Raw genomic sequence first — 14,177 nt, 5'->3', positions numbered from 1 at the left:
TTCTTTGATTTCCAAAGCCAATCTTATCAGTTTGCCCATTTCTACCTAAATGCTCCAGCAACATATCAAATTCAGTAAGTTTAAATAAAAATTTATCATCTTGTCTCATAAACCCATTTTTCATTCAAATGTCTAGCTACATTCATAAAAGTATAATCATAGAATCTTGAGATCTAGAGATGTAAAATGGTTTTTAGAGGTCATTGTGGATCATCTTCTCTTATCTCTTCATTTTATTGAAGTGGAAACTAAGGCCTAAAGAGGTCAAACGACTTGCCCAAGGTTACACAAGTAAGAAAAAGAGTAAAATTCAAACCCTTTCCTTTGATTCCAGAGCCAGATAACACAATATACATACCATAAAATGGTTTACATTGAGTGGGAATTATGTGGTTCATGCCTTCATTGTCTAAATTAGAGGTGTTAAACTCTGAGGTGGTAGTTTAAAAATAGCCAGTGGTCTATAAAAGTTGCCTTAGATCCAAAGATTAAAAACGTTAAACAGAATGTTAAAATAAAACACAATGCAACATAGATAATGCAGATTTGTAGTTTTCTAGATCATTATGCTGCTGGCAGGGAGCTGTTTTTGTTTCAGTTTGACACCCCTCCCCCCCCCCTCCAATCTAGACTTTTATAATAGCTTCCTAACTGGGTTCTTGCATTTATTTTCTCTTCCCTGTCAAATCTAACCTCCTTTTAACTGTCAAAATTATCTTAAGGTGCAGTCTGATCATGTCACTCTTCTGATCAATAACTTACAGAGCTCTTCCCTATTGCATATAAAGCAAAATGTGAATTTCTTAGATTGGTATTTAATATCCTCACCTCAGCTGTAACGTACTTTCTATTATTTTTTCACATTGTTTCTCTTTGTACACTCTAAGGGACATTCAAACTAGACTCCTTGATTTTTAAAATTTGCCTTCTGGGCATTTGTACAGTCAGCTCTTATCCCTGCCTCTCACAATATATTTATTTTCCTTTAAGATTTAGCTCATGTGTGACCTGCAATGGGAAACCTTCCATCATCTTTTGGTAGTCCTTTTTCATCTTTTAATAGTTTCCCTCCACAAATTTATTTTTTTTTTTTTCAGTGTGTACATGCTTTTTTTCTTCCTTCTCCCATCCTCCTCTTAGGACACAACCCAATTGAGGGCATGCATTATTGAATAACTTTTTTTTAATTCTTGCAAGCTTAAACAGACTTTTAATACATGTTTTTCAAATTGAACAAAGTATCTCTCATTGACAAATTTAAAAGTTTTCTGAAAGTTACTATTTTCAACTATAGTTTTTTGTTCTTTTGAAGTTAAAAGTATTTATACTGCTTTTAAAATGGGAATTGTATGTTATTGACTAGATATTTTCACTCTTCACAAATGTGTTTAGTTTAAAAGGCATTACTTACTTGGCATGGTTTATGACAAATAGGATTGCTTTTGCAACACTTGATACTTTTCTTCCTCTGAACTTCATATATAAGGATTGTAAAGATTTTTTTCAAAATTGTTTTTTCTCCTTCACACAAATATAACACTTTGTTCTCAAAAGTAAATTCAATTTATTCGGTTTTTTGATTAAAGAATTCTAATTTTTTAAAAAACATTTTTTGAGTTCACATAATTTGAGCTCTGAAAGTTTTCCATGGAAAAGTAGAAAAACATCTGGAAAATGTTTGTTGTTGGTCTGAAACAGACATGGAAAAGATGCTGATGCCATGTTAATTAAGTACTCATGAGGAATAACTAAAGTAATCAAGATTGAATTATTGTTGTATACATAGTTAGAGATTTCATTTTTCTTACTGTCCTTACTGAATATTAAGGTTGGGATTTTGAAACATTAATAATTGTGTGTTTAAGACAATAGCCCTTTTAGAATAGAATATGTTTGCACTTGCTGGGTGTCTTTTTGGAAATCAGGTATATTGGTTTTTAATCAGTACCATTTTTTTTTTCATGAGCAATGACTGGGGCCTACTGATAAAGCCTGGGCTGTGAGGCAGAGATCCGAGAATTCAAGCCTTTTCCTGCCATAATAAGTGAAACTAATTTTTGATGTATAACATTTATAAGCCTGTGAAAGCAATAGAGCTGCATCAGCATTGAAAAAAATGAAGCCCCAAATAATTCCACAGCAAAGAATAGCCCTTGAAAATGTATCCTGAAAAACATGGTTTGTCAAAATAATGCCCATCGGTGTGCTATCATTGTAATATCACATGAAATATTTTCCCCCTCCCCCAGATGAAAGTCCCTTAAAATTCTTGATGACATTGGGATGTTCATCATCTGGTTTGAGGGAATGGCTCAAGTTCACACATTTGAGGCTCTGGTTGTAGTGTGGAAAGGTTTTTCTGTTTTGTTTTTTTCCATTGTATGATATTTTGCGGCTATCACTTCCATTAAAAATATTTTTTGTTTTGGAAAGGGGAAGAGTTGTGGATAAAAAGAATATGCAGAGGTGAAATATATGGTTATGTTCTTTTGTTTGTCATACATATTGAACTGCTCTAGTTTTTAAGGATCCTGAGGGGGTTTGTTTTTTGTTTTTGTTTTATTTTGTTTTAACTATTACATACCTACTTGTTTTGATCTCATTGTTGTGGCACTTTCCATTATGGGTAGCAAGAAGTATTCTAGTAAAATCTGACTTTGAAATTTTTTCCCCTTGATGTTTTTTTAGACACAAAACTGTCTTTAAATTGAATAGCCAATGAGAAATCAGTACTTTAAAATTTCTCAAATACTAGAGTCTAGATTTAATTAAAAAGAAGAAACCAGTTAGGTTGAATAGCACATTTGGAAGCAGAATTTTTCTCTTGGCTTCTGCATGTCAGCCTGTTGTAGATCAAAACCAGCTTTCTATTTGGCAACATAACAGTGAGTTTCTATCATCAAATGAGTCACACCTCCACTAAGTTAATGTACTGCTAAGATTGATTTCAGTTTAACTAATACAGTGTTAGAAATAGAATGACCAAAGAGAGAGAGAGAATATAATAGTTTATCACATAAACAAACCCCATCTCTGGCTTGCTGTCTATGAACTTCCTTAAAGTTTATTTAGATTATACCACTTACTTTACTTAATGCCATTCTATAGATATTGGAATAAAAAGTATTTAATCAGAGCAGTAGCTAAACTTAATTCACTATTCAAAAAAAAATATAAGCTTGTGTATTTATGTACATTACTGTAAATAGGTAATATTCCTGTGCATACTAGGAAGAGTAGCTTTTTTGTCCCTTTTATATTTTACAAAATATTAATATTCATACTTGAGATACTCTCTCTTGTAATCCACTGCCATCTGTGCCTGAGCTGAAAGCCTTTGATTAAAGAAAAAGATATGATAAAGTAGTTCATATTTTAAAGCTCATTGCTTGAACTTATATAAATGAGTACCTAAGGCAATGACTTTCTCCCCCGTATATTTAATGATAAAATTCCCAGCCTTTTTTCTATAGAGCAAAACATTTATTTAGGATACCCTAGGTATCTCAAGAATAAATGATATTAAAAGAACTGAGTTATTGTCATTGATTTTCAAAATATATCTGGGGAAATAGAAATAAGTTTGAGTCTATTATTTTTACTTTGCCAGAATGTATTTTCTTCAATAGTAAACTTTATGGTAAAGCTAGTAATGCTGACCTTTTAATTTTAAATAGGATAGGAAAAATATTTTTGGCCTTAAGCTCAGGAGTAGATCAAGTTTTTAATACTTCAGTGAAATAAATGCTCTGAGTTTGGACAAATGATTTATCTTCAGACTAGACTGACTATGTTATACATCATTATTAGAACAACTTCTTAACTGTGGAAGTGGTCTGATTTGAAGTGTCAGAGTAAAGCTATGTAATTTTATCTTAGCATGTAAGTTACTCCTCTCTGAGGAAGGTTAATTTTGTTAAGGATAGATAGATATAGATGCACTAACTATTCTGCAGGTCAAAAGGAACCTTGAGAATATTCTGGTTAAATGCCCATCTTTTGTTTCTTTTCTTAGTTTAATGTTGATATTTCATTATCTAAACATGAAAGTTAAAAACTTCCTAAATAATAAAACAATTGTGACATGTTTACCTGTCAAAGTACTTTAGTAGTATTGCCCAGCTCAGAGTTAACATTTTTTTTTGAAGTATTGTTAATTCTTCTAAAGAGCAATATATTAAAATGATTGTGAAGGTGCTTTTGGTGTTTTAGTAAGTGATATTTCTAACATGGTAATTTTTTAGGACTGAGAAGAGAAGCTGAGAAAATAAGAGAAATTTTAGCCGTTTCAGTATTTCACTGAAGCAAGTGTGTATTATTTTGTTTGAAGCCTTTTGTCCTACAATTTAAGCAGCAAATTATTTTCTCCATCTTTCTTTAATGCACATTTCCTATATGTAAAAATAATACTGATAATTGTTATTTCCAGGGTAAACTATTTTGTGTATATATATGAAATAGAACAGCATATTCCAGTGAATTATTATCAAATTTTTCTAATCTCTAAAATTAAAATGGGTAACATATCTTATTTCTTAACAATTGTGATTTCTCACCATTTAAAATTGAACAAATACAATAAAATACATTAAGAGTAAAATAACTGTACACATGCAGTATTTAAAGTGGGAAAGGAAACTATATTGCAAATTATAACCATGCTAATAAATGTCCTGTTTAGTTTGCTTTTAAAGTAAAAGGTTAAGTTTTTAAAGGTTTTTATATATAAATATAGAAGCTTATTAGATAATCTTTAATCACCCTGCTGAGATGCATTTCACTTCTTATTTTATGAAATGTAATCTGTCTTAAAAATGGGTGCTGTTCTTCAATGTTTATTTTAATTTCTATTAAGGAATAAAATGTAATAGCTTTTAGGTGTGTTGATGAGGAGCACTGGATAAGGATGAACCTAGTAAATTGGGGGAAGCTGAGAGAAAGCTGGAGAATGAGCTTTTCATTGGCCAGAATCTTCTTCATCCTTGAAGGATAGAGTTATAAAGTGTGTGTGTTTATGTAAAACATCTTATACTAAAACACTTTATATTTGACTTGATCAAGACTTGATCATTGTCAGTGCTTCTTAAAATTAAGTATTCATCTATTATTCTTTAGACTGATCATTGGACAGGAGGCTCATAAAAGATTATTTCATTTTTCACTTTGGGGTTTCTTCTTTCTTGAGCATATATAGCATGTCCATCAAGTCCTACAGAGATCTCTATATTCGATTAGAAGATGATCTTTTAGCACAGCAAATACAGACTAATATGAGTGTATTCAGGTAAGGGATGTCCTCTGTTACATTCCTTTACAATCCAGCTTAAAGGTTTTTTTTAATCCATGCTTAAGAAATTTAATTTCATAGCACAAAAGTTAGAGCATTAGAATATTTTTTAAAAATTTACACTTTCAGTTAAGGACAAGTCTTTTTCTCAGGCTTTTAAGGTATGCTTGAAAATACCTCCTTTTATCAAAAATGTTTTCTTCTAACCTTTGGTGTATGATTAGGTGATCACCTAGAATGGCATTCCTTATGCTCTCTTTTAATTATGTTTATCTGTGCTTTTAACAAACCTTTAAAAAAAAAAAAGATTTCAGATGTTACAAGTCTAATTAAAGAGACAGACAAAGCACAGTTTATACTGTAGATTTTTTCTGCAGTTCAATTAATCAGCATGTTTTCTCTTTTAATTAAAACCATTTTAGTAAATTAAAGCCCACAGCAAAACACATATATAATTTGTTTGTAATTAGCTCTTAATTGGTGGTAGTTGAAGCTTAGCACCCTTGGTTTCTTTCTTCATGATTGCCATTTTATTAGCAGCCAGTCATTAATTAATCTTTTTCTAATTAGCTTATAAAACTGTTGATGGCACATTATTGTAAATGTGATTTTAAGTTCAAAGCTTGTTAATAAGCTTTCTTACTTAGAAGAACAGAGATAAAGAAATTGCTGAAAACAGTACTACAGTTCTTTTTTAAAAAACTGTCTTTCTTATAAGGGGACTGTGTAAAGCATCTAACAGCTTATGGTTAATTTTTTTAGTGCTTTTTTCTCCCTTATGAATAGAATTTGCTTGAATATAAAGGTCTGTATCTAATAATGACTTAAATAATAAAACATCTTTTTTCCCTCTGCTGTAGCATGATGTGGTAGTATACATATAATTTCAAGTCTTCATAACCATAATTAATATAGATGCTATACAAAGTATTACCCAGTGAATTCAATGTTGAGTACATGATTGAAAGTGTACTGTTTCCATTTCAAAAACCACATAGACTTGGCATTTCATAAATCATTTAACTGAGTGATTTATATATTTTTTGTTTTTTTTTTTAAACACTCAAACCACTGGAATGCATTTTGAAATACAAATGGTTCATTTTGAATGATTGTTATAAAGTTGTTGGTGTAAAATACATATACTTGTGTATGCATACATGATCCCATAATGAAATTGTTATATTCTGTAACAAGGGAGCTAATGGTTCCATCAAAATTGATGCTTAAAAGGATGGATTCCTTTATATTTATTTAATAACTTAAAATGTTGGGACATCTCATAGATGTCCATAGATTGACAAGATCAATGTGAATATTTAACATATCCTCAATTTAACATAATACATATCTTATGAAATTATGAAATCGTTGAAATGCATTGTGAATGTGTTACATTTTAGCCTGTATTATAAGCTACCTCTTAATTGCATTTAAAAGCCCTTAACTAAATAATATTCCAAATTAAATACATCAACATTTGTTCAAAGTTTTGAAAGTTGCAGAAAATATAATGTTATAAGTCACTGGAAATGTTTTTCCATTTTTACTGCCTTGAACTTTATATTATAATTTTTTTCAACTTCAGCTATTTTCTGCCTGTTTTTAGAAAGCATTTTATGATGCCATGCAGGAAACACTAGAAAGGGATAGCTGACAAAGAAAAAATTAAAAATTGGATAAAAAGTAAATGAATAATGTCATATTACTAAAAAGATGAGAGGCTAATTTGTGCCGACTTTTTGCTAATTTTGTTCAAGCCTCAAAATGAGGAGCTGTCACCCGTTCTGTGTAGCACTGATGACAGTGCCAATGATCCATGAAATAAGCTGCCGCTGGCTTTGTTCTGATAAGAATGAACAAATCTGCACAATGTTCGGCTCCCAGAATCTCATTTTCATACTTGCATGCAGGCTAAAAGAAATAAGCTGTTTGCAGGCTTGATTAATCAGACATTTGAGGGTTTTTTGTCTCTTTGATCTCTTTCGTCTCCTAGGTAACTTGCTTGACATTAATGTTGAGCTTGAGTAAAGACAATCAGGAATTGTAGACCAAACTGATATAAAAATTAAAGACCTTAACACTTTAAGTGCTCCAGTAATGGTTCCGCTTTACTTCAGAAAACATCTGTTTTCATTTAATTAAAGAACAAAAGAGAATGGCATAAATATTTTTCATAGAGACCTATTATTCCATGAAAAGTTAAAGTATGATAATTGGTATTTTTAAATAAGTGCCTCAAAAGTGTCCAAAAGCTATGGAAGTGGAGAGGATGGGGGAGATTCATAAATCTGTTAGTTACAAGGTAGTAATTTTGAGATGAGTAAAATATTTTCTGAAATGGATAAGAAGTTTACGGCTATGCTAGATTAAGCTGTTCAAGTCAGATGCTTCACATGATTATCAGCAAACTTTATAATGGCAAGATTTTACAGAGAAACTCATTTGATTTTTAAAGTTTGTCTTTTAAAAATCTATATACTATGTTACAAGGATGAGCCATTATATGTGTTTTACTACCCAAAATGATTTACACACTCTAAACCTGTAAAATTGAAAGGAATTAAAAAAATGTCGCAGTGCGTTTGCTTGAGGTTATGCAGACGCTTTTACAAATCTTCCAAGTGGCTGTAAAGATGAATGCCTCAAGGGTCTAGCCAGGGCCCTGCTTTTCCAACCAGCTAAAGCCCTTATCTTAAATCCAAGCAAAGTACCATTAATCTTTTTGAAAGACCTTTTATGGCTTTTAATATATCCCAAATTAGAACATTTTACACCCTTGGTTCCTGAAATATGGTGATAAAAAGCCTTTAGAGCTTAATTTTCCTTACTGCGTGCTCTGACCAATTTGCAGTTCTTTGTGATAATGTTTAGACACCTTAATTAAAATGCAGCAAAATATTGGATGTTCTATATGGAAAATGCTGATACTTTAGCTACACAAAACATTTTTACGTATATTTTTATTCATATTTTCTGATTTATTTTTACCTTGTATTGCTATTGAGTTGTTTAATGACCTAAAACAGTTTTTAATATAAAAGCCTTTGACTAAGCTTTTGTGAAATTTTTAGGTTGGAGCATAAAGGTACAAGTGCTAGTCAGAGGTATAGGTAAATCCTCAGTTCTGCCCAAAATATTTTATTTGTAATATTGTCATATTGCATCTCTTCTCATGGTCTGAAAATTAGAACTTGGCCATCTTGTCTGATATAATGCTTTCTCCTTAGACTGTTCCACAGAGGATCTTTTTATCTTTCTAATTCTAAAACATTCTTTTCAGTATGCAGAGAAATAAGTGATACCCTGATTTTTCATTACCTTTATCAGCCAAATAGATTTGTTATTACATCTTATGAAAAGTGACAGCAAGCCTTTTTTTTTTTTTTTTTTTTTTTTTTTTAGTGCTTTTTAGGTGCAGAATATTATATTTAAACTAACTCAAGTAAAATGCAGTTAAAAGTTGATCTTTTAAAGGAACAGAACTGTTTGAATGCATTGTCTGTGTACCTAGTCAATTTCTTGTATTTATATACTTCATAAAATGATGGAGTCCTCTCATGCCAATACTTGTTTAATGCATTATAATATATTATTTTAAGCAAGTTTATACTTTGTCTTAAAGAGTATGTACTTTTAAGTCTTTAGGTGAAGTATCATCCTGGATTGGGTTTAATGTAACTGGTTTAATGTAAATTGTTTAGAGCATAAGACCATGTCAAGATCAAATCACATTTAAATCAAATAACTGCATGTCCTGACACAGTCATATGTACTCTGGTTTGTCTATTCATGGTCCAGATAATGTAGATTGAGAAATTTATGTCAATTAAAATGTTGGTATTGAGCTATATCTTAATTTATAATACTTTTAGAAAAGAATTTCATTATACTGGTGATGGCAAATAGTATTAGTGGATCGAATTATGTAGCTTTTTTGAAGTATACAAATTATAGGCCAGGTTGTATGATAGAAATTTTCTGAGTGCTTTCTTTGTAGGGTAGTATCACTACCAGTTATTCAGTACCTACAGGGATTTTGGCAAAACAGTAGAATATACTGAATTCCATTAGAGTTCAGTGGAATTAAATCCAAATTAAAAAAAGAAAGAAAGAAAAAGAAAAACCTCATGATTTTGTGTAAGCCTTACATATGAAAGTGACAATTATAAATCTTAAACTCAGATGGCAAGCTCCAGTCAGGTCACAGTAGTTAGTTTAGTCGGCATAAGTTTGAACTCCTTTCACCATGGTTATGAGAGCTTTTCATTAGGGAATGAGTATAACTTTTTAGCAGTAGTAAAATAACTTAACCATAAACTAGACCACAAAATTCTTCTGAAGTTTCCTTTCTATTAGTTAGCTGTTGTACCAAAGACCTTCTGGTTATTTAAAATTGTAACTACCTTTCTGATGAGTTAAATGTTGGGGTCTGCCAAGAACAGGAAAATAAAAATAGAGCAAAAAGTTCATGGGACTTCTGAAGATAAATTTTATCATCTATAATTTTTCTTATGAAAATCATTCAAGGACATTACTATAGTTTGACTTTATTTTAACTGAAAGGTAGCACCTATATTAGGTCCTATAGTATTGATTTAGAATTTTGAATAAACACTGAATATAGCTTCATGAGCTGTCTCTTAAATGATGTATTTTTTTTTTCTTCTGTGGCTTTGCCAGCTAGTGTTGACTAAATTTTGCTATTCTTATTTTGGTTATAATATTGTTGACTTGCAATTATTATATTTCAGTAACTGTGTGCTGAAAATTTTTATCTTTTTATGGGAGTTACCTTCAAATACTTGGATTTCCTTTTATGAATATCAGTTTAAAAAGCTGTATGTTAAAATGATTTTGGTCCATCTGTGCAACTTACATTCTAAAGAAGAAAACTGAGTAACCTATACCAGTGGTCTCCAAAGAGTGGGAGGTGAGCGGTTTGGGGGAACACTGGAGAAAGGGGAGTAATAAATCCCACTCTTCTTGTTTTAGTCAATTTTAGGATCAGCACAGCTGTAGCAGGCCCTTCTTCCATTGTGGGCTAGCATTTGTACTCTGCTCCTTCTGAGCAGCTCTACAAGTTCTCAGTCTCTTCCCTTTCTTAGCAGGGTACCCCTCTGGGTAATTGTAACTCAGCTTCAGCCTAGATACTTTCATTAGTTGCTGCTCGAGTAAAATTCTCACCCTACTTACCTTCCTTTTTACCTCTTCCCATCTTCACACTCTGTCTTCCCAAAGAGATGAGCTCTATGTTCTGGGACCCTGGCCCATTTTTTGATTCTTGTAGGATAAATTGAGTCACATAAATAAAACAGAAATTAAGGTGGGTTGCTGATCTTTTCCTCCAAAATTTATCCCAGTTCTATTGACTCTACCATCAGATCTTAAATCTGGTCTTTAGCCTCAATCCCTTACTCATTCTTATTCTGTGTATCCATTCAATTGTAAGACCTTATCATTTTTATCCCTAACATATCCTCTTCTCTCCTCTCATACAGCTACTACCCTAATTCATACCAGTATCATCTCTTATTATGAAATAGCTTTTTTAATTGTTCTTTATCTTATGCCCCTCCCGATTCTAATCCTTCCCACAGTTGCCAATTATTTTCCTAAAAAGTCTTGATTATGTAACCCCCTCCCCCCAACAAATCCAGAGGTTACCTTTTGACTCCAGTATCAAGTATTTCACTTTATCTCATCTCTTTTGTGTCTGTCTTATACATAAATATTAGTATAGTAATACATATTATGTGTATATATGTGGTGATGCTGAAATTTTTTTTTTTATTTTTTTTAGGAATGTGATGTTTTATTACTCATAGTACTTAACAGAGCTTCTTAAATTTTCCTACTCATTACCTCTTTTTGCCTGAAGAATTTTTATGCAACTCAGGTATATAAGTATATATAAAACCTAGCTGTACATTTCAAACATTTACTGATAATAAATCATAAAGAAATTTATTTTTATTTCTTTGGTATATGCACAATTTTAAAGATAAAAGAAAATTTGTCTACTAATGAAATGGATGTGTTTGTTTATTTTTTACATAAAGAATTAAATCTTGGTGGAATATTTGATACCTTTTACTGTTGCTAAATTTTTTTGCAACTCTCCTATTGTTATGTGACATCATATGAGTTACGCCCCGCAATTTAAGAAGCTTTGATATATACCATACTATCATATACACACATATATATGTATGTATTATACTATTACTCAAGCAATTTTCAATAACTTGAACTATACTAAACTTTGTGAAGTATACATAGTAGAAGATAAAAAGTTCTTGTACCTATGAGAAGCTTTTATTTTGATCTGGGTGATATATACATGAAACAACAAGAAACCAATATAAAATAATACATAATTAGATACAAATATGTTGTATATACTTGGTTCAAAGTAAGGAAAAAGATCTTTGTAGCCTGAATGAAAAAACATGAACAAAGAAAAAAGAAGGGAAAAACACTATTGTATGCAGAATGTGATACAAAGGTTAACCTGATACAAATAAGGGTCTGTGTTGGAAAGTAAATACTTTTCATCTTTACATTATACTCTGTTTGGTTCCCCATGGAAAGAATGATTTAAGAACTAAATGCTACTATATCTGTATAAATGTTTTCAAAGCCACAAGCATCTCTAAAATGTAGAAATTGATCTCTTCTTTTATACTGAAGTTTTAATTAATTGAATTCTAGTTAGATTCAAAGTAGCTCTTGTATTAACTTTCATGTTTGTTTGTTTTTCTTTGCTTTCTTTTAGCTTGGGGTAAAAATTGCCAAAGCTGTTGCATGCCGCAACTTTGTAAAAGCTAAAAAAGATGCTGAAACTTCACAGGAGGTTCGAAAAAGGAAGAAACTTGCATGGGGGTAAGTCACGTTAAGATTCAGATTGTAATTTAGTATTATAGCCTTGTAAATCACACAAATATTGCAAGAGTGTTTTTACTGTATTTCTATAATCTTGGTTTATTTTTTAAAAATATCTTTGCCTCAATTTTATCATTTCAAATATAAAAGCTTTTCTTCCCCTTGCATGATCTTATTTTGTAGTTGATGAAGTATTTGAAATAGTAAAACAAATTTCATTTCATTTCATCATATGTTAAAAATATTTTAAGTATTTAATTATCTTAATAATGAAGAGCTGTTTGTATTTTTTGTTTTAGGTTTGAAGCAAAGAAGAGATGGGAAACCAAAAGCAACATGGGATATATGTAAATAGGTCTTCATCCTTGAAAAACAAAGAACTCTTGGTATCTTACTGTTTAAAGGGAGCCAGCTAAATTTGATACCAGTTAGGAAAAGTAAATGTCAGATTAGTGAGTCAGTTACACATATTTTTTCAATCTTTTAAAGTAATGTATCTTATTTTGTTTTAAAAATTAGATTTTCTTAATGAATATGAGAATATAGTTAAGGAAAAAACATAAGGAATGTAATGTGTACATACATCAGTATTTAAAGTATTAATGAAATCATTGATATATGGATATAATTGCTATTGGTTCATATTGAAACCTCAGTTTGTACCATAGAAAAGAGTGTTTTTGAATTGCTGTGGCCAAATTTTATTTTCTGACAGCTTTCTGCCAAGTATTGTTGGTCTGGTGGTCAGAACACATATTCTCTATTAGCAAGCCTTGCACAAGCTTACTATAATATCCTTGAAGGAATCACTAATATTGGAGAAATATATTTATATACAGCAAAAATTATTTGCTTTTTACTGTTTGATGAATATTTAGCTATTAAGATCCATGTAACTTAAAATATTTATGGTCATAAACTATCCATATGGGTTTTATTTTTTAAATAATGATTTAGTAGTAAATCATAAATATATCTAAGAAGATATAACCATACTAGTCAAGAAACATTCAGTTTTACTACAAGTGCTATTTTGTCTAAATATTTTTTCCTAGAAAATTGGGTTTTCTTTTTTTCTCATGGCTGTCTGGTAAAAGTCAATGAATAATTTTAAATAGCTTTGAAGATGGAAAGTGTCATACAGTTTGCTATGATTTAATTCTGCCTGAGAATAGACATAGGCTACTCACATCTCATTGTCTCTTTTATTCCTATGATTCTTTGAATTTTAATGTTTTTCTTAGATAGCTTATCAGTTGTGCAGTTTGATTATTGATAAATAATTATTTTGATATTAATTGAAATACAATGTTTTAAATTCTTTAAATATATGGTTTGGATTATTTCCATTCTTTTTTCCTTTTGTTTACACACAATTATTTTGGAGAGTAGAAATCTTGAAAGGTAACCTTACCTGTCATGACATACTATCTGAAAATATGCTAACACTGCAGAATTCTAAAATGAACATCAAAAGATCTTGTTGAGAGCACATAAGCCATTCCACAGATAGGTGTTATTCTTACATCAAGTTTTCCAAAAGAAAAGATCATATCACTATGTTGGTTTCAATTCTCAGAGGTGGAGAAGAGTTTATCACCATTGTCATCAGCTAATGTTGTCTTCTGAGACCAAATAATCCTAATTCCTTTGAATGACTTCCAGTTATCTAATCTAAACCAAGCCATCTCAGGGGTTATACACAGTTCATACTATGAAAAACCAAACTCACATTCTTTATGTGAATATAAATATGAATTGAAAGCCAAATATACATGAAATATTCAAGAAGATGGTTATGCAGGTATGCTTTTAGGAATAAAAATCTGACTTTTTAAAAGATATGTATTTTAGTACATTATATCTCAAAAGATTTTTTTTTTAAATCATAGACTAATAGAGCTGAAGATTTTTGTCATGTACTTTAGATAAAAAGCTCAGAGACATGACGTGACCAAAGCCACAAAGTCATTCAGTCAGTAGCAGAACCAGGACTGGAACTAAG

At 30.8% G+C, this 14,177-nt stretch overlaps 1 protein-coding gene across 2 annotated transcripts in view; it reads left to right on the top strand.

The window, feature by feature from the left end:
* Window positions 1-13,501, top strand: part of FAM204A (family with sequence similarity 204 member A) — a 37,141-nt gene extending 23,640 nt beyond the window's left edge. For both annotated transcript variants that reach the window (XM_003755334.4, XM_023495664.2), the window contains exons 7-8: window positions 12,066-12,172; window positions 12,472-13,501. In XM_003755334.4, the coding sequence (XP_003755382.2) occupies window positions 12,066-12,172; window positions 12,472-12,523 (159 nt within the window). In that variant the 3' untranslated portion in view covers window positions 12,524-13,501. The remainder of the gene's footprint in view (window positions 1-12,065; window positions 12,173-12,471) is intronic.
* Window positions 13,502-14,177: the final 676 nt, after the last annotated feature.

Source organism: Sarcophilus harrisii, chromosome 2, assembly GCF_902635505.1.
Source record: "Sarcophilus harrisii chromosome 2, mSarHar1.11, whole genome shotgun sequence".
Lineage (NCBI taxonomy): Eukaryota > Metazoa > Chordata > Mammalia > Dasyuromorphia > Dasyuridae > Sarcophilus > Sarcophilus harrisii.
This window is presented reverse-complemented; position numbering and strand designations above follow the sequence as displayed.